A 19,982-nucleotide genomic window follows, 5' to 3' on the forward strand; every position below is an offset into this window, starting at 1 on the left:
CACAGGCTCAAAATTTAATAATTTCCCACTTTTAGTTTGTTTCTTAGACCTATTTTTTGCCTAATTTTGGAAAGATCACTTTTTAAGCAGGATAGATGTTTTTGGATTAAAACAGCTTATTGGAAAGGTGTTGGAGTATTTTTGAGGGTAGGTAATAGTAAACTACAAATTGCCTGCCACTTGGAAAATTAAGTTCATTACTGCATTTTTCCACCTTCTTTTACAGCCATGACGTTGCAGTTATGGTGCAAGGTGTTAAAATCTTTGCTACAGTTGAGGGGGTTTTGCTGGGGAGATGTTTTGATACTCTGCTGAGCAGTGATGCAGCCAGGCAAGGAGGGGTTACAGCTCTGTGCTCTTATGCCACCCCCTGAATTCTTTCTTAGCCCAAAATCGGCTTAGCCTGCATTCCTCGGGCTTAGGAGCTGCCCAGGTTTCTGGACCCTCTCTGGAACTCTTGGTGTGCCTGAAGCTGTGTGGAGGTGGCTGAGAGTTGCTCAAAATGTAAAACCAAAGGGAAAAAAAAAAAAAAAAAACAACCCTGAGCACCACTGATCTGTGTCCACATTGAGAATTTTGCAGAGGGTGCTCAGTGAATAATTCAGGTTATCTCTATCACCACGGCTTCAGGCTAATGGAGTTATTAGAATAAAATCTTTGCTGGAGTAACTTTGGAGTTTCTTTTATTGAAGGGTTAGGTCAGGTTATTTTCAAGTTTGGAAACTAAAATCATTGCTTTAAACCCAGACACACTTACTCCCTGGCTACACCCTGGCTTTAAAATGGTTCCACCCTAAACCAGCTTTAGCTCAATGCTCAGTGTCTGTTTCCTTTCCCCACCCTGCATTCCATTTTCCCCAGGCTCCCAAGCCCTCCTCCTCCTCTTCCTCCTCCCCGAGGTAGCAGTTCTGATTCTGTTAATCTGCTTTAACTCCAAAGATCAGAGGCATTTTCCCTCTCTCAAGTGCCTTTCTCACTATTTTATTTGTTCCTCGTGCTCTTCCTTAAGGAGATCTCAGCTTTTCAAAAACTTTTTACCCCTTTTTTGTTCCTTCCTTTGAAATTATGAGTGAGAAATCAATAAGCTTTTAGCATTTTAACATAAATTCTATTCCTACTTTGCAATCAGCCCTGTTCAAGCCTTTAATTTCCTTATTTGCAGTACTGCTTTTGCATTAAACTGTAGTAGGAATTTATTCTTAAGATGAAATGCCTGGAAATCAAACCCAAGCTTTTCTCTACTGGCCTCTGATTAATTTTTTATACTCTTTTTTTTTTTCAAGGCACTTGTTTCAAAAGGTAAATATTTGTTCTGAGGATTTTCAGAGTTTATAACTCAGCATTCTGTCATATCACGAGTGCTAATATTCATATTTAATGTGGTACTTGAATGTTTTATTTCTGTCCCTTCATGTTTGTGTCTTCCTCTGTCCTGAGGAGCAGCAGGGAATAGTGTTACTCCTTTCATTGCCTGAATTAAGAGACTTAGAAAAAGAGGTTAAGCTTGCAGTACTGTTAAAGTGATAGTCTCAAATTACTCTACAATTCTCTGCATATTTTGGAGAAATGAGTGGCTTAAGGTATTTCTGCCCTTCCCAGTCATTCCTGCTTCTGGAAGGATACTGTGTTATCCCTCTTTAGAATAATTTCTAAAACAATTAACTTACCCAGTTTAACCATTTCTCTCTGTTTTGCCTTTTTTTCTGAAGATCAGGAGTTGGCCAGGTTTGCTCTGTAACCCAAGTTGAGTTGAGGTCACTGACAGGAGGTGGGGGAGCAGCAACAAACAGCAGGGTTTGGACCAGGAGCTCCTTTTGCTGACCACAGGAAAGTGTCTGCAGAATTTGATTCAATGGTAGAAAAACAAATATTATGGCAAAGAGATGAAAATTGATTATTTTTTTCCGGGTGCCTGGAGGAGTGGAGGGAATTTTCCAGTTATTTGTACACTGATAAGACAAAGATGAGGGGTACACTTGTGCTTGGAACATGCTGCAGGAATAGCAACATAAAACCAGGTCATATTTGTGTAGAACAAGCCTGGTTTATTTTAGCAGGAGTGTTCTAGAGCTGGTGAGGAGAATGTTTCTGTTGGTAAAACACAGAGAGTGAACATCCTATGGCTGTAGGCTGGAGAATTATATTGAAGCCTCAGCTGGCATGGGCTCCTCCTGAGCCCTGCAGGAACAGGAGCAGCATTGGAAATTGGCACTTTTCCTGCAGCAGTGTTTTTCAGAACTCAAATCCTGACAGTCCCAGGTCACCCTGCTTTGAGTTGTGGTGGAGAAGCTGTAGTAGGGCTCAAACCTCAAAGAAGAGGGTTGGGAAAGCACAGCCTGAAGGAGACCAAGTTTTTTATTCCATAAGGATTCACTTAAGATATCTTACAGCCTTCAACATAAAGGCAGTTTTTAATGATCATATGTGTTGTGGTTAAATATCTATGTTTGCTTGATTGTTTCCTGCTTGAGGAAATTGGAGCTGATTCTGAATGCTGTGCACATTTATTGTATCCACATGTCTGCTGTTATGGTTGTAAAATAGTGCAAATCAAACCCAATATAGCTCATGGCATCACTTCCCCATGTAAATATTGCAGTGGGTGAGAATGCTGGGGTTTGCTTAACAAATACTGAGTTGTGAAACACTTTTGGAAGATTTCTGTTAGAAAGGAGGAGGGAACTGAAATACAAACTTCAAGGATATTTTTAGCAGCTGGTAAAAGATTGTCATTTTTCTGCCAGCCTGTGTGCTGTTTTTTTTTTCAATTCCCAATCAAAAACCACATTATGAAATGAAAGCTATTTTTTCTTTTTTTTTCCCTGAGAGTTTAAAAATTAATTGCCTTTGTACAGAAGGAGATCAAGCCAAACCTTCCTAAACTTACACAAGAAACATCATCCCTGGAATTCTAGATAAAATCAACTGTCAGGCAGATACCTGACCCAGATAGATTGAAGAACCTCAGAAAATTAAGTCTTTTATTTCACCTAAGTTTTTTTGGGTCACATTTTGTCAGTGTGCCTGAAACAAAAGCTGAGTTTAAGTGGCTCCCACTTTGCTTTGGTATTTCATTGCACCCCCACACTCTCCCGCAGTTGTTCCGGTGAAAATCTCTGTGTGACCATGCAGAGAACCAGATAGGAGAACTGATCTGCATTTAAATATAACTTTTTTTAAATGAATCAATTTATTTTTAGCATATTAGTTCCTGTCTCAAGTTCAATCACAACTGTACGTGTGGCCTTGGTGCCACTGAGGGGGTAGCAGGGGAGGGTGCAGGAATTTGGCATGGGAGAAGTTGCTGATGCTGGGACCTCTTCCCTTTTTCCTTGTCATGATGTAAACAGAAAAATAATTATGTTTTCCATCACACTAAAAATTATCCAGCTGTGTGCAGGAGATCCAAAACATCTGCCCCAGGAAGTGCAGTGCCTACATCCATCCCAGGCTGCTTCCAGGCCTGATGCTTGGTTCATTAACAACTTGTGTGGTGGGATGTGGGATGACACCAGGCTGGGAGGGATGATTGTCTGGAAGGCAGCGGTGCCAGGCACAGCAGGAATTCCACCAAGACAAGTGTGAAGTCCTCCTTGTGGCACAGGATAACCCCGTGCAGCAGTTTGGGTTGGCAGCCAAGGAGAGAGACAGCAGCTTTGCAGAAAATGTCTTCTGGTGAGTAAGGAGCTGAAGAGGAGCCTGTGTGCCCTCGCAGCCAGGGAAGGCTGGCTGCCTGCCTTAGGAACAGCATTTGGAGTACAGGATCCACTTTGGGCATTTCCAGGCCAAGAAAGACTTTGACAAGCTTGAGCAAGCGCAGCTGAGGCCATCAAGATGATGTGTGTGAGGAGAGACTGAGACAGCTTGGTTTAAAATCTTGGAGAAGGGGAGTAGGTGGATAATCCAGGGCCAGACCCTTCTCAGATGTGGGTTGAGAAAGGATGAGAGGTAATGGATATGAGTTACAGGAAGGGAGATTTTCACAGGGTGAAAGGAGGAGATTCTTCACAAAGTGGTCAAAAGGTGAAGGAAGGACCTTGGGAAGTTTTACTCTGTCTTCCCTGCTGATGGCACAGCTAGGCTGTACAAGCCACTGGACTCTTACTCTAAAAGTAGCTCTGAGGTCACTTTCAGCCTGATTTATTCTACAGTTCTTAAAGATGACCCCAGGTGACAGAGCAGTAATGCTGCCCTAGGTCAGGATGACTTCTTGCTCCTCTATCTGATGGTGACACCGCTTCAGATTAGGTCCAGCTGCTCCTCTCTCCAGGCTGGACTTTCCTGTGTTACTGCCTTGCTGACAGCAGGACTCCTGTACCCGGAGGTGTCTTCCCTCCAGTTCACCTTTCCACCCTCATTCTGCCAAACTGGGTCCTGCAGGTGGGGTGAGCTACGGGAGAGGCTCAGGAGCTTTTTGTGGCATGTGGCTTGAATTGCCATTGTCCTTGGAGGCTGTGGGACTTGTAGAGAGTGTACTCCAGGTGCTGAGGGGTGAGACCACCAGCTGAGAAAGGTGTGCTGGAGGGATGGCTCATGAAACACCCCTGCATTCCAGTGCTGCTTGGGAGGGCTCCTCAAAGATTCCTGAATTTTGTGGAGAAACACACAGGAGCTGCTTTAAAGCCCTGTAAGTGGTAGGTGAGGTACTGTTGCCCTCCTTTGAAGGACTCCCGTGCCTGTGGCTGAGGGTCACCTCTGTCACACAACCCCAGAGACTGGGGCCACCAAGGGAGGAACATCCTGCTTTGTGCTCCTGCCACGCTGAACGGGGTTGTGAGGAGAAGATGACAGATTTCTGATCCCCTCTTACCTCAAGACTGTAATGAAAAGAGCAATATTGAGAGAGAGCAACTTTGCAAAAGGTTGCCTTTAGTTCTTGTAGATAAAGCTTGTTTCTGCTTTGAGTTTTCCAGCAGCAGATGCAACCTTGTATGGCTTTTATTCATGCCTTTCTCCCTTCTCATGGCTTTAGTTCTCCAGCTACTGATTTCTAGATGTTCAGCTGTCTACATGAGAGAGCAGAAATAAAAGATGAAAAGGGGAAAAAATAATTAAAAAAAAACAACTATGAAAGAGAATAATAGCACTGGGAGTCTGGGAAACCCCACTGGGGGTTTACTCAGAAGGTTAAAACACAGTACAAACAAGAAATAAGTGGTGTGAGAGAAGCAGACGCTGAGGAGGTACTTTGGTAACAGCTGAGTTTAAGCTGTAATGAGAAAAAATGACAAAAGCAGGGGGAAGAAATACAAGCGAAAAAATTAGCTTTCGTATTAAAATAATTCATTAAGGTAGTAAATGGAGTCTTTAAAATGCAGCCTTTCCTTGCTGTTGCTGAGATGGCATGTGTGTTTTGTTCAATTGTTGGGCTTTGTTTAATGCTTTTTACTGTCAGCTTCTTACTAGATCTTTGAAAATAAATTATCACATTAACATTTGGATACTTTTAGTACATTGCATTACTTTGATTTGTGCCATAGCCCTTTCCAGGGGGCTGCCAGATGTCTGTAGTGCTTGATTTTTTGTGACTAGTGCGACTTGCTTTTCCCATTCCTGGGACTTCCAGAGCTCACACAGTAGCAACCCTGGGTGTTTTGGGAATATTTTACTGCTCTTGTTGTCCTGGTGTGAGGTTTATTCCTCTTCATGGATCTGTAAAGCTTGCCTGGTCTGTGTGGCTGGGAATGAAGCATGTTTTGAGCTCAGCTGGGATGGGTGATGTCTGTGAGAAAGTGCTTGCAGTCCTTTTATCCCTGTTATGTGATGCTTCATGTGTAGGTAAGAACTTCACTGTTGTTTTCAGAATTATATTGAAGTACTGTTGCCAAAATTGTCAAAAAATAGGCTCTGTGTTTTATTTGATAATAAAAGCTAACAATAAAATATTCACCCAAGTCAACAAATTTAAGAAAGCTTTTCTAAAGCTTCTGTGTTTTGGAAAGTAGGCTGGTGTAATAGAATAACTGCAAAATAATGATTTGCTAAAGAGACTAATGAGCTCAGTTTTCCGAGCAGCATTAATCCCGTGTTTAGCTCGGGATTTCCTGCGTGTGGAGCCCTGCAGTCGCAGGGGCTGTCCCAGCAGGGTGAAAAACGAGCTCTGGAGGGCTGGGATGGAGCTCTGGGGCCCGTGGCAGTGAATAATTGCAGAATAGAAGCTCATTGACTAAAGCCTGGTTTACACGGGGCTGAAGCGCTGTAGTAAACAGTTTGGATTACTGGGAAGTGACGGATGCTTTCGATTCATATAATTCTTTGGCTAAATCTTGTTAAAAGGAGCTGCATTCTAGAGAAAAGAGAAGTGGTTTTGGAGGCGCTGTGGAGAGGAACTTGGTGCATTTTTTGGGTTTTGGTGTGCTGAGAGTATTTTAGTACTTATGTGACTAAGTGGATATTTATTTTGCCATAATGTGTGTTTGATTAGATTACATCAGCTATAAATACTGGAAGCTCTGAAGCATCTATTTCGCTGTCTGTCTCTAATCTTGGCTTTTGAGGAACGTTTAATGTCTTGTTGTGGTTACAATTAATCTGTGTGTGTTTTAGCAATTAGTGTTTATATGCAGCGGGCAGCAGCCAATTCTGGCAACTGTCAATCAGCAGCTGTAACAGGCTCTGAAAAGGAGTGCAGAAAGCACAAGGTGATTCCCTGCCTGCCTGGTTATTTGGGAATGCAGTTTTGTGGGCAAACACAAAACTGGCCTGAGTTATGTGCTGTGATTCCCCATGTAGGCAGTGGGACAGTGGTATTATTGTGGTTTTGATGTGATGCAGCTCTCTGGTACCTTACCAGTTTAATGGGCTAAACTTCCATTTGCTTCCTTCACCACCTTTTGTAACAGCTGCTGGTTTTTACTGTCCTGTAGTTTTCCTTTATGTAGGCATGCTGGCTTGTTTTTTAAGAACCTTCATTGTCATCTAGAAAAGCAGATATCCTGTGAGCCTCTGATGGAGGAATGACAAAATACGTAAAAATCCAAAGCATTTGAATTCTTCTGCTTGACTAAAATTTAATAAAGCTGATAATATGAAATTATACAAGCAAAACACAGATGGAGGAGGAAAAATGGTTTGTTTTAAACAGAGGGCATCTCTGGTAGTTCACATTTATGAACTTCCTACTGTGTTTGTAGCCCCCAGCCGTGGGCATTCCCTACATCTCCACGGTGTGGGAGCACTCTGCCTATGATTGCTTTTTCCTTATTGTTTGCTTTGAGGCTGTTTGTTTTTTAAAGGAACAACTTTAGCAGTAGGATGTGCTAGCAGAACAGTGCAGCTTAGTAAAACCAATCTGAGCATGTTTTGGAATCTGATACGCCCTGAGCTGGGACTGGGAAATTTGCTGGCTGCTCCTGTATCCACAGGCTGGGCACCTTGAGCGAGTTCCCACATCTTTCTCTGGCAGCCACCACCTGTGAAATGGAGATAAAAATAATGATCTTCCTTCAGCTGTTTTCCAGGTTACAGGAGGTGGGCATGGTACCAGTGTCCTCATTAGCATTTTTTAATAAGGCTCTGCAGATTAATGCCTTGCCCTGGTTTGAAGTTGTGGAAACCAAGGGCTGGTTTGTCCCACTCTGCCTCCTCCCTTCTCCTGAGTTTCTGTACAGGAGTGAGTTTATTGCAGTGCTGTGTGTGGACAGCACCTGAATTCCTTGCCCTGAAGAATGCAAAGTGAATTTATGAAAGCAGCAGGTATTAATTTTGTAAGTGTCCTACCACTGGTTTGAGCTCTAATAGTTCCCTCTTGCATTAAGATTTAAATCTCTTTTAAACTAGGAGGCAATAAAATATTCAGGATCTGCAAAACAGCTTCTTTCTCCATCTGATAGCTCATTATCTGTGCCTTCTCTTTGGATATGGATTTTTCCCCCCTCTACAGAGATAGGAGAAATGCCACAAAGGCATAAGTTTGTTGGGAAGCTTCAGCTCCGTTTGCCAGGTGCTCAGCTGGGCTTTGAGTGTGTCAGCTGTGTTTGCTGCTGCAGATTGTGGAGTAGGTAATTGCAATTGGTTTTATGCAGTTTTAAAATGGGCTAACAGCCCTTTTTGTGTGTAATTTTTGTTGTTTCGTGTGAAGAATAGAGAGGAGTCATTTTCCTTTACATAAAAATACATAAATTATTTAAGATGATTAGAGAGTCAAAGTTCAAACAAAGGAAGCTCTTCAATTAGACCTCCCCAAAAATCCAAAGACAAACTGTGTTTTCACAGGAAGGAGTTTACTTTATCATAGCTTTTTTGGTTTTGTTTGGGTTCAGTAATTGATATATTTGTTACTAATATGTTATTTTTTAAATACAGTTTCTTTGTAGTTACATGTTATGAAGTGGCTGATTTGGTTTTTTTGGGGTTTGTTTCAACTGTAACATTTCTGTATAAAACCTACCCTGTGATATATGCTGGGAACCAATGGTTGCTGTGTGTTTTTTAGAGAAGTGTCCCCCTGGAGATTTATACTCAGCACCCCACTATTAAAGGCTGTTTATTACTGGGTTTCTCAAAACCTTCATCATGGGAAAGAAATAAAGCGTGAAAATTTGGGCTAACTGGAGTGTAAAATTAGGGAGAAAACATAACTTAAACCTTTTAATGTAATTTCAGTACTAGCATACTATCCTGAAATCTTAGTTTAAGATAAATAAATAGTTTCATCCAGGTTGTGGGTAAAATACAAATCCTCTGCCCTGCTTTCATAGCATGTGGCATTGAGATGAAGCCCAGTTGGTGGGGCAGGAGGGAAGGGGCTGGAAAAACAGAACCCCCAGCTGTGGGCAGGAAAAGGGGGGTGAGGGAAGGAAAACAGGGATGAGGGCAGGAAAACAGGGTGAGAACAGGAAAAGGGGGTTGAGGTCAGGAAAAGGGGGCTGAGGGCAGGAAAATGGGGATGAGGTCAGGAAAAGGGGGCTGAGGGCAGGAAAACAGGGATGAGGGCAGGAAGAGGGCAGGAAAACAGGGACAAGGGCAGGAAAATGGGGCTGAGGGCAGGAAAACGGGGATGAGGGCAGGAAAACGGTGATGAGGGAAGGAAAACGGGGATGAGGGAAGGAAAATGAGGATGAGGGCAGGAAAATGGGGATGAGGGCAGGAAAATGGGGATGAGGGAAGGAAAATGGGGATGAGGGAAGGAAAATGAGGATGAGGGCAGGAAAATGGGGATGAGGGAAGGAAAATGGGGATGAGGGAAGGAAAATGAGGATGAGGGCAGGAAAATGGGGATGAGGGCAGGAAAAGAGGGATGAGGGCAGGAAAATGGGGATGAGGGCAGGAAAATGGGGATGAGGGAAGAAAAGGGGGGTGAGGGCAGCACTCCCACGTGAAAAGCAAAGCCAAAGCAAGCGCTGCTGCATGGCTGGTTGCGTTTCACGGATCCATGGCGGTCCCGGTCCCGCTCCCGGTGGTTCTCCCGTGTCTCTGACAGCATCTCCCCGCTGCAGGCGCGGACGCGGCCGGGACGGAGCCCAGCAGCTCGGACAGCAGGGTGGAGCGGCCGGACCCCTACACCAACGTGGAGGAAGCGCTGCTGGGAGGGGAGTCCAGCTACATCCACCAGCCCCTGGCTCTGGACAAGGAGGACGCGCTCCAGGCCGCCACCGTGGCCAACCTGCGCGCGGCCCTGATGAGCAAGAACAGTTTGCTGTCGCTGAAAGCCGACATGCTGAGCGAGGACAGCTCGCTGCTCTTCGAGTACCTCCCCAAAGGCACGCACTCGCTCTCCCGTAAGTTGGCCTTCTTCTGTGTTTTCTATTTTTTAAAATTTTTGAGTGACGCTTTAAGGGAAATCTTTAATGACAAGTAAATACAGGTCACCGGCTCGTTTGTTGTTGCTGGTGGTGTGTTTATATCCAGGTTTAAGTCCTGCTTAATCCCACTTTCCATAAAATATGGAAACTTTAGTCTGATACTGATCCAACTTTATTGTTAACTGCTTAAATCATAGAAGAAAATATTCAGCCTGCAGTGCTTGCCGTCAAATTTCTGTTTCTCTCATCTCACACAATGGTACTTACAAACAAAATACAAAATATTTGAGTCATTATGGGAAGGGTTTTGAATCCAGACTTGATCGGTGTTGAACAGCTTGAATGTTGCTCCTGTGTCTGTGGTAACAATTGGGGTGTTGTAGATTGCATGATCTATACTTCTTGCAGTTTAATTTTAGACTTGTAAGTAGTGAGCAACTATTGATTTTCTTATACTTGCACCTGGAAATTAATGTTTTTCTACTGGTGATCTGTTGGAGACAGCTAATGTGAACCATTAGGTGTGGACAGCTGATTGTTCAGCCTATTTTTTGTTTGCTTCATTGCAGCCTATTTCTCTAGTGCATAAAGAAAGAAATTATTAATGCTGTATTTTAATAATACTCTGAGAAGACACATCATTTGCGAAATAGAATAGAGAAAGCAACAGTTTTCTGAGTACTATATGTTCATTTCCAGAAGAAAAGGTTTATCTTTATCTATGGTGAGAAAACTGACTATGTAAATAGAATGAAAAGTTCACTTAGGATATCTGTTCTTCTATTTTCTTTTAGCTTCCTTAGTGGGAAAGATCGATAACTTTAATGGCCATAGAATTAGAGAATGAATCACAGGATCTCAGAATGCTTTGGGTTGGAAGGGGCTTTGAAGATCATCTTTTTCCAGCCCCTTGCCATGGGCAGGGACACTTTCCAGTAGACCAGGGTGCTCCAAGCCCCGTCCAAGTGGCCAACTGGTCCCTGGAGTTGTGTGACAAAGGGAAATAATTACACAGTGCAGTGTCAGACTTAGTGTCTCTTTTCACTTCTCATGTCTGAACAATAGGATTGTTTTTTAAAAAATCAAAAAACCTTGAAGTTTCTGTACCTTATTCTGTAGCTTAAATATTTGTGGGAAATGGCTGGTGCAGTGTTCTGGTTTCTTTCACAGTAATTCACTTCCCAAAGGATCTCCAGTTTAATCAGATTTAGACAGTTCAGATTGGGCCTCAGGGTTGAAAATCCTTCAGTTGCAGTGGAAGAGCACAGATGTGGCTCAGTTCAGTGGCAGGGTTTGGGTGCAGGGAGCAGAGTGCCCTGAGCTGGCACAGGGAGGGTGGGAGCCTGAATCGGTGTGCGGCCGCGGGTGATGGATGCACCACGGCTTCGGGGCTCTGACTCCTGACAGGTGAAATCAGCAATTTCATCTTCTGTCTTGATAAATTGGAATAATGACGGGGCTGCCCTCTATCCATCATCCTTCTCCTTGTTGGAGGATTTTAGGTTATACTTAAAAACTGAAGCACCACTTGACATAAAGATAAATGTGTATGAAGCAGTCATAAATCTGGGTTAAAAATTAGAGATTGCCCAACCACCTGTGAAGCAGAGTTTGAGGATGGGCATGGTACAGGCAGGAGACCAGCTGGGTTTAAAATAAAGCTTGATACATTTAGAAAAGGGGGTAGTTGATATTTCACTGAGGGGTGCCATGGCCCAGGGGGTCCTGTCCAGCCTGTACTTGCAGTCCTTATTTTCCAGTCTTCTCACTATTACTTGGATTTCATTCAGCTGAGCTTCAATTATCTCATCTTTATGGAAGCAAAGTGAAATGCCCAAGTCAAAAGGAAGACTTCCTGCTTGGTCTGTAGCTCTCACAGCAGTCAGGGATGTGGCTGTGGCCTGGTAAGAGGATTTTGATAGAAGCCAGGAGTTAAGAGACATATTTTTCTTTCATCTTATTCAGATTCACAGGTATCAATTTATTTTAATCACTTGAAAAAGATCTTGTGATATATGATTCCCTTTTAAGTGGTCATTACTGAATACAACAGGACATCAAGTTTGATGAGAATTTTCGGTGTATAAAATGACAGTGAAGCAAGTGGTAGGAAGATTGTGGAGATATAAAAGCACGGTCTAGGTTGGTGCTGGCTTTGTAGGTGTTTTTTGACATTTTTCTTCAAAAACAATTTGAGGATGTTGAGTCATTTTAATTCCTGGGTTATATTTAAAAAAAAAAAAAAAAAAGGAGGAGGGAGTAGGTAGGAGCACAGTGAAAGAGACTGAATTTAACAAGAGAACCAAACCCAGCGGTTTTCATCTGTCTTGATTTGAAAAGAAATGCACTAATTTCAGGGATTACAAGTGATCAGTCTCTTCTGACTGTAAAGAAGTGAAGTGTTTTTTAATCTTGGCTGCTATCACTGAATTATCTCCTTTTACAAAGCACTGCAGTACATAACTGCCTAACTGCCTCAAGGAGAAGTATTCAGGTTTTGTTTTGTTTTGGTTTTTTTTTCTGGAGGAAAAAGACTTAATGGAGGTGGACAGATGTAAAGAGGGTGTTAAACATGTTTAAAATCTGGATGAGCTATTTCTAAAGGGGATGTTACTCTCCTAGTTACTATACACATTAAAAGTTTTCACTTGCTCTTCCGCATAATTCTTCCTGTTTTAGAAATTAGAGGATATCCCAAGATTTTCATTTTACCACATGTTCTTTTTAACTAATTCATTATGTGATCATATGAGGTATGAACTTGACATTCTGCTGGTGGAAAATGAAGCCCAGAATGTGTGTGGGGGGGTGTTGTATCACTATGGTGAACTTCTGAAGTTAACCAGTTCAAACTCATTTAAAATCAGAAGGGAAAACTTAAATACCTTGCCATTTGGGTAGCACAGTTGCCAGATAACCTGCAGCTGAAGGGAGAATTTGATGTTCATGATCTGTGATCAAGATTGACGTTGTTCATATGCTGCTCAGAAACCTGGAACACGCAGGTTTTGCAGAAAAAAATGTGTGAATTACTCATGGGTAACACCGAGGCCGTCTGGGGAACTGTTGGTTACTGAACCTGCCTGGGTTGTTGCTGGGGGTGCCTTTCAGATAAGACATGAGAATTTTCCTGGTCTTGCCATGTATTCCTGGTTTGTCTCCAAAAGCAGGTGGTTGTTCTGTGATTTCCACTCCAGCAGAGCTGCTCTGCAGAGCTCCTTGGTTTAATAATGTCTGATTTCTATTATGAGCCTGAACTTTGGTAGCATTGTTCCGCACGGTTACATCACACGGCCAGAAGTCTCAAAGGCTTCAGTCGAATGTTTTGAGATGGTCTTGCCAAGTATAATCAAGAGAACGAGAATTTTAATTTTCATCAGAAAATGAGGTGGTTAGTTTGCATCCTTGTTTTCTTGTTAAAAAGAAAAAGAAAACTTTATATTGTTGTGGGGGGGATGACTCCCTTAAAGGGTGACTTCCACATTTCAGAATAGCACATTTGAAGGCTTTTTTATATGTCTAAGTTTGGCTTTTCCTGTTTACCCTGTGGCATCTGAAACTGTTTATAGAAGCAATTCCTATGAAGCTTCCAGTCCAAGTGATTACGTGGTACACAGACCCCTTTTCTTTTGGGCAAACCAGCTAATAGGTTATTTTTAGTTAGTGGTTCATTGGAGCCAATAATTTATCCTTGCACTGGATGTTAAGAAATACATTTTACACAGTGGTCAACTTTCCCAGGAAGAAGTTAAAGGTATTCAGTTTGGTGTGGAATTTTCGTACATGGTAAAAGAAGATTTAGGGGAGAATGGATGCAATATTAAATGAGATATAATAACTTTGCCTTTCTCCTTTGCACAATATTTTACTGTCCAGCTGTCACAAGAATTCTGTATTCACACAAATATTGTTAAACCCCTCCTTCATTTTCTGTGTGCGGAGCTGATTGAAGGAAAATGGTTTTGATTTCTGATTTAGAAGTTAAAATACTTTTGCCTTAAAAGTCATTTTAGTACAAGTTTAGGAGGGAAAAAGGTTTCTCACACTGCAAGTCAGAATGGACATAAATCTGTGGTTTTGTGTACAAGTGTGGGTCATTGATGTGGGTTTCTCTCTTCGTGTGTTACTTGCAGTTGTTGAAACCAAATAAATACTGATTATTGTTTGAAAACTCATCTTCGTTGTGTTGTACATCTTTGTGTGTTTGTATACCCTGGATGATAGTTTATTGCTTCTCAATGCTTTATTTCATTGCTTGTTCATTAGCCATGGTTTTTGCATTAAGTGCAGAGGGTTTTTTTGGAACCTGTGAAACTCTGGGAAAAATTCAAGCTAATAAAGAATTCATCAAGCCAGGCCCCACTGGTTTATCTTTACTGTGTGCTAAAATACCATTAGTTCAAAGAAGTGTACCCAGAGATGCCTTTGGGGCAGTTTGAATCAGTTTGGGATGTTCAAGGGTAAAAAAAATAAACCTGTGTCTGTCTAGCCAGGAATTCTGCTATGGACCTGTAAAGCTGGATTCCTGGTAACAGTTTCTATCAAGAAATACTGATAAATTCAATTTTTCCTATGAATCTTTCCTATCTTGAATTTCTGGCATTTTGTTGTCCTGCATAAAAATGACAACAGCAACAGATGAGCAGCACCTGAAGGAAACCTTGTAGCATTGTTATCCCAGCATTAACTCAGTTGGGAAAGATATCGATCTGTGATCAAAGCAGAGGAAAGCAAATCAAACATCCAGCTTGTGGCACAAGAGCAGAATTTCCTTTGATAGCTGATAAAATTAAGGCTTGGGATTGTTCACATTTCGAAACCTTGGTGTGGTTTCACTCGAGTGCTTTGTTGTCACCCAGATCACAGCGCATTGTATTCGGACACAGTGTAAACTGTGACTTGTTATTTGTAGCTGCATTAAAAAGTGGTGTTTTTATATCCCTGAAGGTTTCCATCAGACTCTTTTTTTGCTGAAAGTGAAAAAGCCCTTAGGGCATAGAGTGCTTTAAATACAAATTTGTTTATTTTATGCCATATATGCTTCTGGCTTTGCCGCCTTGCATTTCAAAAAGAACAACCTGCTCAGTATGCCATTCCAATATTCAGTCAAGGCATGTGCTAAAGTTTGTATAACAATTTGTAATGTACAATGATATTGATGACACAGTCTTTATTTGTGTTTAGCTTTGTCATTGATACTCAGGGCAGTTTCTGGAATATTGTTTTCCATTTGGCTGTTGCTACAGTGTAGGCGAGGGCCGGACACGGCATGTTTTCCTTTTGAATTATAGGAGATTTTTAGACTGTAATGACTGTCAGGTATAATCAAACAGTTTTGTACAAATATTTGAACCTCCATCCTTGCTAAATATAGAGTGACAGGAATCCGTTTTTCCATCTTTTGTAAAGCACTTTGAGATCAAATACTGACAGTCCGATATTAAATAAACCACTACGGACAGATCTTGAGATCTGAACCTGTGACATAAACTTTCAAGAAATTTAGTGGAATGAAGTTTGAAGTTTCCTTAAAAGTGGAAGTGTATGTGTTCAGAATGGTGCTTCTCCAAGAGAAATGTGGATATTTGTGCTGCACTGTGCATCTTCTGACGGACTCTGTAGTGACTGAGCCCTGCAACGTCACTCCAGTACACACAGATATTTGGGTGGGGAGGCTGCTTTTTAAAAAAAAAACAAACAAACAAAAAACAACCCATCAACCAGAAAGACCAAAAGCCTGGCATCCCTGTCCTGCTGCATTCCCTCCCACTGACAGAAGATGAGCTGCGAGTGCTGGGGCTGCCTTTGCGAGGCCGTTTTTAAAGCCACCAGCTGGTGCTCGTTCACGTGGGTGAGATTCGTTTCCTGTGTTCCCCAGGGCCTGGCACCAGCTCGAATCCTTCAGGGGGTGAAAGTGATGGCAAAGTGGAAGCACCATCTCCCCCGCTGCCTTCAGCACACCTTGCCACTCAGAGCCCCACCAGGATCTGCTCTTCTGGTGAAATGTCACCAGAAACTGGGATAAAAGGAGAAGTGCCTTCCTCAACCCAGGTAAGATCGGGGGGGGGGGGGGGGGGGGAAATACAAAGAATTTGAAATGCAAAGGTGTCTGTTTGATCAAATCCTCCCCAGTTAGGAGTATTTTGAAAGATCTAATACCTTATACTTCAATCTGTGAGCTTTTTTTTTTAAAAATACAGATTGTTTTAAAACTAGAAGTCTGTTGAGGGTCAGGACTGGTGCTGTCCCAATTTTAGTCTTTCTGTCTTACCTCAGCAGAATTTCTGTTCAAAAGCCTCTGGGGTTTTTTAAATATGAATGCCTTTTTTATTGTAAATCCCTTCACTTGCACAGCACTGCACACTAGCAGGTAATAATGGCATGAGACCTCAGCTACCCATTGCTCACTTCTGGTGTAGGACATTTGGGTTTCTTGTAGCTGTATAAATTCAGACAGAAGTGTGCTGGCTCTCTCTATTACAGAAGTGGGAAGTTTGACCTAAAATCCATAGTTTTCTGCAGCATTTCTTGTTCCTAATAGTTTTGAATTATATTCTATTAAACAAATGGGTGGAAAACACAGATTTTGCTTTGCCATCCCCATAGAGCAAAGTGAGCTGGTCTGCACAGACCTGCCGGGGCTGCAGCATGCCTCTGCCTCATACAGGGCTGCCATCTGCCACACACTGGCATATTGCAAGGGATTTATAAGGAAAAAATAAGATAAAATCAGCTTTTATTTAGAATTTGGATCAGCAGTGCCAGAGGGCATTGCAGAAGGGGAGCTATGCAGAAGGTGTTTGTGTTCTACAGGCTCTCCTGTGTGGAAAAGTACCTGTGGAGGGCTAAGAGAGAATTTTCCAGTTCTGTTGTATCAACTAAAAATATCCAGTCCAGCATTTCCCACTGGCCTGAGTGGGAGCTATAGATGCTTAGTGAGACTGGAAACTGAGTAGTTATCTGTGACTTAAACAGAGATGTTGATTACTGTCTTCAAAACACCAAATGATAAGGTGTTTTGAGGCAAGATAAAGGCCCAGTTCACTGCTCTGGCAGTGAAAGCTTTGTAAAGGCACTTTGAGTTGTCAGGTCAAACAGCTGAGCCTCCCTTAGAGAAGGGATGAAGGCAGTGACAGCAATGGGAGTCACAGCTCTGCCTACAGGAGAGCTTCTTGTAAATGCCTGCCCTGACTTCTCTGTGCTTTTCCCTTGCAGGCTGCCTTTGATGGATTGCTGGCACTTTGGCAGTTCGATAACTCTGACTCAGGTAAGCAGAGAGGAAAACACATCTTTAAACTGTCATTATTTTATACCAGAAGAGGCTGATCCATGTGTGTACCCATGGTCCTGTTTCAGATTCGAGTTTCCCGAGGTCTGAGGACACAGACGTCACCACCAGTGGGACCTTCCTGGACTCGGCCCTGGCCAAGAGGCTGACCTGTGGCTTCTGCAGGAGGGTGTTCCAGCGTGCTGAGGAGCTGAAGGAGCACATCCACGAGCACGCCTTCTCCATGCTCTTCCCACTCAATGTTCTCGACTGCTCCCGGCCCGGCCTCGCCGACGGCGCCGCTGCCGGCCAGCTCGGCCGCTTCCAGTGCTCCAAGTGCCCCGCCAGCTTCACTCTGAAATCCAACATGGATCGGCACGAGAAGACCATCCACTTCCACTGTAAGAAGATGCAGTGTCCTAACTGTGACAAGCTGTTCCGTGACAAGACAGACTTAACCCGGCACCTTCTGTCCGTGCACTCGAGCGAGCGCGCCTTTGTCTGTCTCTGCTGTGGGAAGGGCTTTGGCACCCAGAAGAACCTCAGTAGCCACGTGAAAATGTGTTACCTGGGCTCTGCCCACCTGGCTGGGCTGGAGCTTTTGGACAGTGTAGGGCCAAGCGAGGATCCTGAGGATACGTAGCTGCTGTTGTTGTATATGAGACGCTTCCTTGAATTAGGAAAAGCAAATTGTGCCGTGGTTCTTGTGCTGCAAATAAATGTTCCACAGGTGTAATTTCATAGAGTGACTCCCCAAAGCTGATCCGTTGGTGCTGTGCTGGTTCCAGATGTTGTGTCACTGCAGCCTTGGGGTAATTTTTGTGCAAAGATAATATTTTTGGGTCCATAAAATGGGCACTTCAGCTGTTTTGTTGGAGTGCTCATTCTGTGTTCTAACACTACCTTGAACTGCTTTATCAGTTGATCTCAAAGTGCTTTATAAAAGAAATGGGGATGTTTTCCTCCAATTCCTCAGGAAAATAACATCCCTCAGGTTGTTGAAAGTGCTAGCAATAGAATTAATAATAGAATTCAGTTCTGAGTTCTGCTGTAGTGCTCTGTCCATTACACCATTTGGGCATTCCAGGGGTTTTCACTGTGAACTGAGGAGCTGTGGAAACACAGGGTTGCTGGTTGTGAAATGGTTTTCTGTGTCTTTCAAAGGAGAAAAATATACTGCTTGTTCATATGTCCAGTAGGGTATGTTACTTGGGCTTGAAAGTTGTTGCAAGGCTTGCATCTTTTACTGATATGATATTTCAGTACATTCAGGGCTTTTTTTAAAAACATGCTGGAGTTCAGCTGTGGTTTTCAGGGGTTCTGTACATTTTTGTGACTCGTTTGGTTTATACACTGTAATTAACTTAGCCAGGCTGAGTGTGGTGGTGTTGAAGCATAGGAAGGAGGCTTTACATAGATTTAATTGTAACTTATGGTGTGCATGCAGAATCAGTAATGGCTGTTCCTGATGGGTAGAAATCTGTAATTCCTGTTTCGTTGTATGAAATTAACTTATTTTTTAAAAAGATTAAATACTTCTGTGTCTCTTGCTATATATTTACATACAAAACCAGATTATGGTAACTGTGGAATGAAAGTAGCATAATTAAGAGCAGTGCTTCCAGCTGCTCCATGTGCAGCACAGCTTGTCAGCATGTGGGGTTTCTTTCCTTAGTGTGAGAGACAGCTGAGGAGGAAAAAACCCAATCTCTACAAATGTTCTCTAGAGTTCTTCAGGGAAGTTCTTTCTCATTATACTGTTGCATCTCAGGGAGACAGAAAATACTTAGTTGTGCACAATGTGCTTAGTGAGGAGCTTCTTCCCCAGCCCTTTCCTGTGGAAAGGTGAATGAGGGAGCCCACCAGGTCCTGCTGCCCTTGGGCTTGTGCAGAAGGAATGGGAGCTCTGCTCCTCCTGTTCTTGCTGGGAGTTGGAGCTTCGGGGACACGGCTCCATGCCACACCAGGGCTGGGAATCCAGAGTTCCCCTGCTTGGCTTAGCTCTTACCCTTCATTTGAGCAGGCTGCAGTCAGAATTGAGGGTAAGTTCCTATGTAATCACTGTAGTACACTTTAATCATTTGGGTTTAGATGTTATGCTTTTTGCAAAGTCAGGTTCATTTTTTCCGCTCTCGTTCCCGTTGACGTCTTTGGCATGGGAGATCTCGGCTGTCTGTGAATGTGTGTAGCTTTTAGTGTCAGCTTCCCTTGTGACAGATGTCAGAGTAATTGCCTCATGATTTATTTTGCTCTTAAATAATCAGCTAGGGAGAAAGGAGAAAGCTGAGCCAGAAAACAAAGTTGTAACCCAATGAATCTTATCTGGAAATTTGGGAGCAGCAGGGAAGGATTTGTCTGACTTGGGAAAGTAAGATGCCAGCAAAAGCAATTTCAGCAAACTTTAAAAGGTTTCATTACATAATAATAGTTAATGAGGCTTCGTGTTTGCTGATTTTTCTTGTATTTTAGAATTTAATTCAACATGGAATTCTTTTTCTGCTGTCTCTAATAGACTGACCTGTGCATCAGAGTTCTTCCTGACTTCAGCACTGGGAATTTCCAGTGCTTCCCTTCAGGAGCAGGAGTATGATTTTTAAACTGTTAGAACTGAAGGGTATAACAGGGCAGAGCTTTATTGGGTTTTTGTAGGACAGGTGTTAGAAGTAGATTTTACTGTGAGGAAATGGCATAGGAAGCTGATGGGAGGTGTGAGTCTGACAGTTAAATTGCACCTTCCTATTTATAACTTTAAATATAAAGATGATTTAGCGGACAAGAATTCTCCTGAAGCTTGTGAGTCCTTCATAATCACCCAAAGAATGTAGTATTTCAGTGATTATTAGCTAGATGACAGTTTACAGAGTTATTCCAGAGCAGCTCCATCTGGCATCACTAGTGCATTTCCTTTACTCTCAGGGATGTAGGAGCCTGTGTCCTTTAACAGCCTCAGTGAAATTTACTGAAGTTACTTG

At 42.7% G+C, this 19,982-nt stretch overlaps 1 protein-coding gene across 6 annotated transcripts in view; it reads left to right on the forward strand.

The window, feature by feature from the left end:
* ZBTB46 (zinc finger and BTB domain containing 46) overlaps positions 1-19,982 on the forward strand; it is a 50,561-nt gene that overhangs the window by 21,874 nt on the left and 8,705 nt on the right. For 5 of the 6 annotated variants that reach the window (XM_077787002.1, XM_077787000.1, XM_077786999.1 and 2 more), the window contains 4 exons: positions 9,438-9,719; positions 15,622-15,794; positions 16,959-17,010; positions 17,100-17,411. In XM_077787002.1, coding sequence (XP_077643128.1) covers positions 9,438-9,719; positions 15,622-15,794; positions 16,959-17,010; positions 17,100-17,411 — 819 coding nt within the window. The remainder of the gene's footprint in view (positions 1-9,437; positions 9,720-15,621; positions 15,795-16,958; positions 17,011-17,099; positions 17,412-19,982) is intronic. The other variant, XM_021527332.2, reaches the window with a different exon arrangement.

The sequence above is a fragment of the Lonchura striata genome, chromosome 17 (assembly GCF_046129695.1).
Source record: "Lonchura striata isolate bLonStr1 chromosome 17, bLonStr1.mat, whole genome shotgun sequence".
NCBI lineage: Eukaryota > Metazoa > Chordata > Aves > Passeriformes > Estrildidae > Lonchura > Lonchura striata.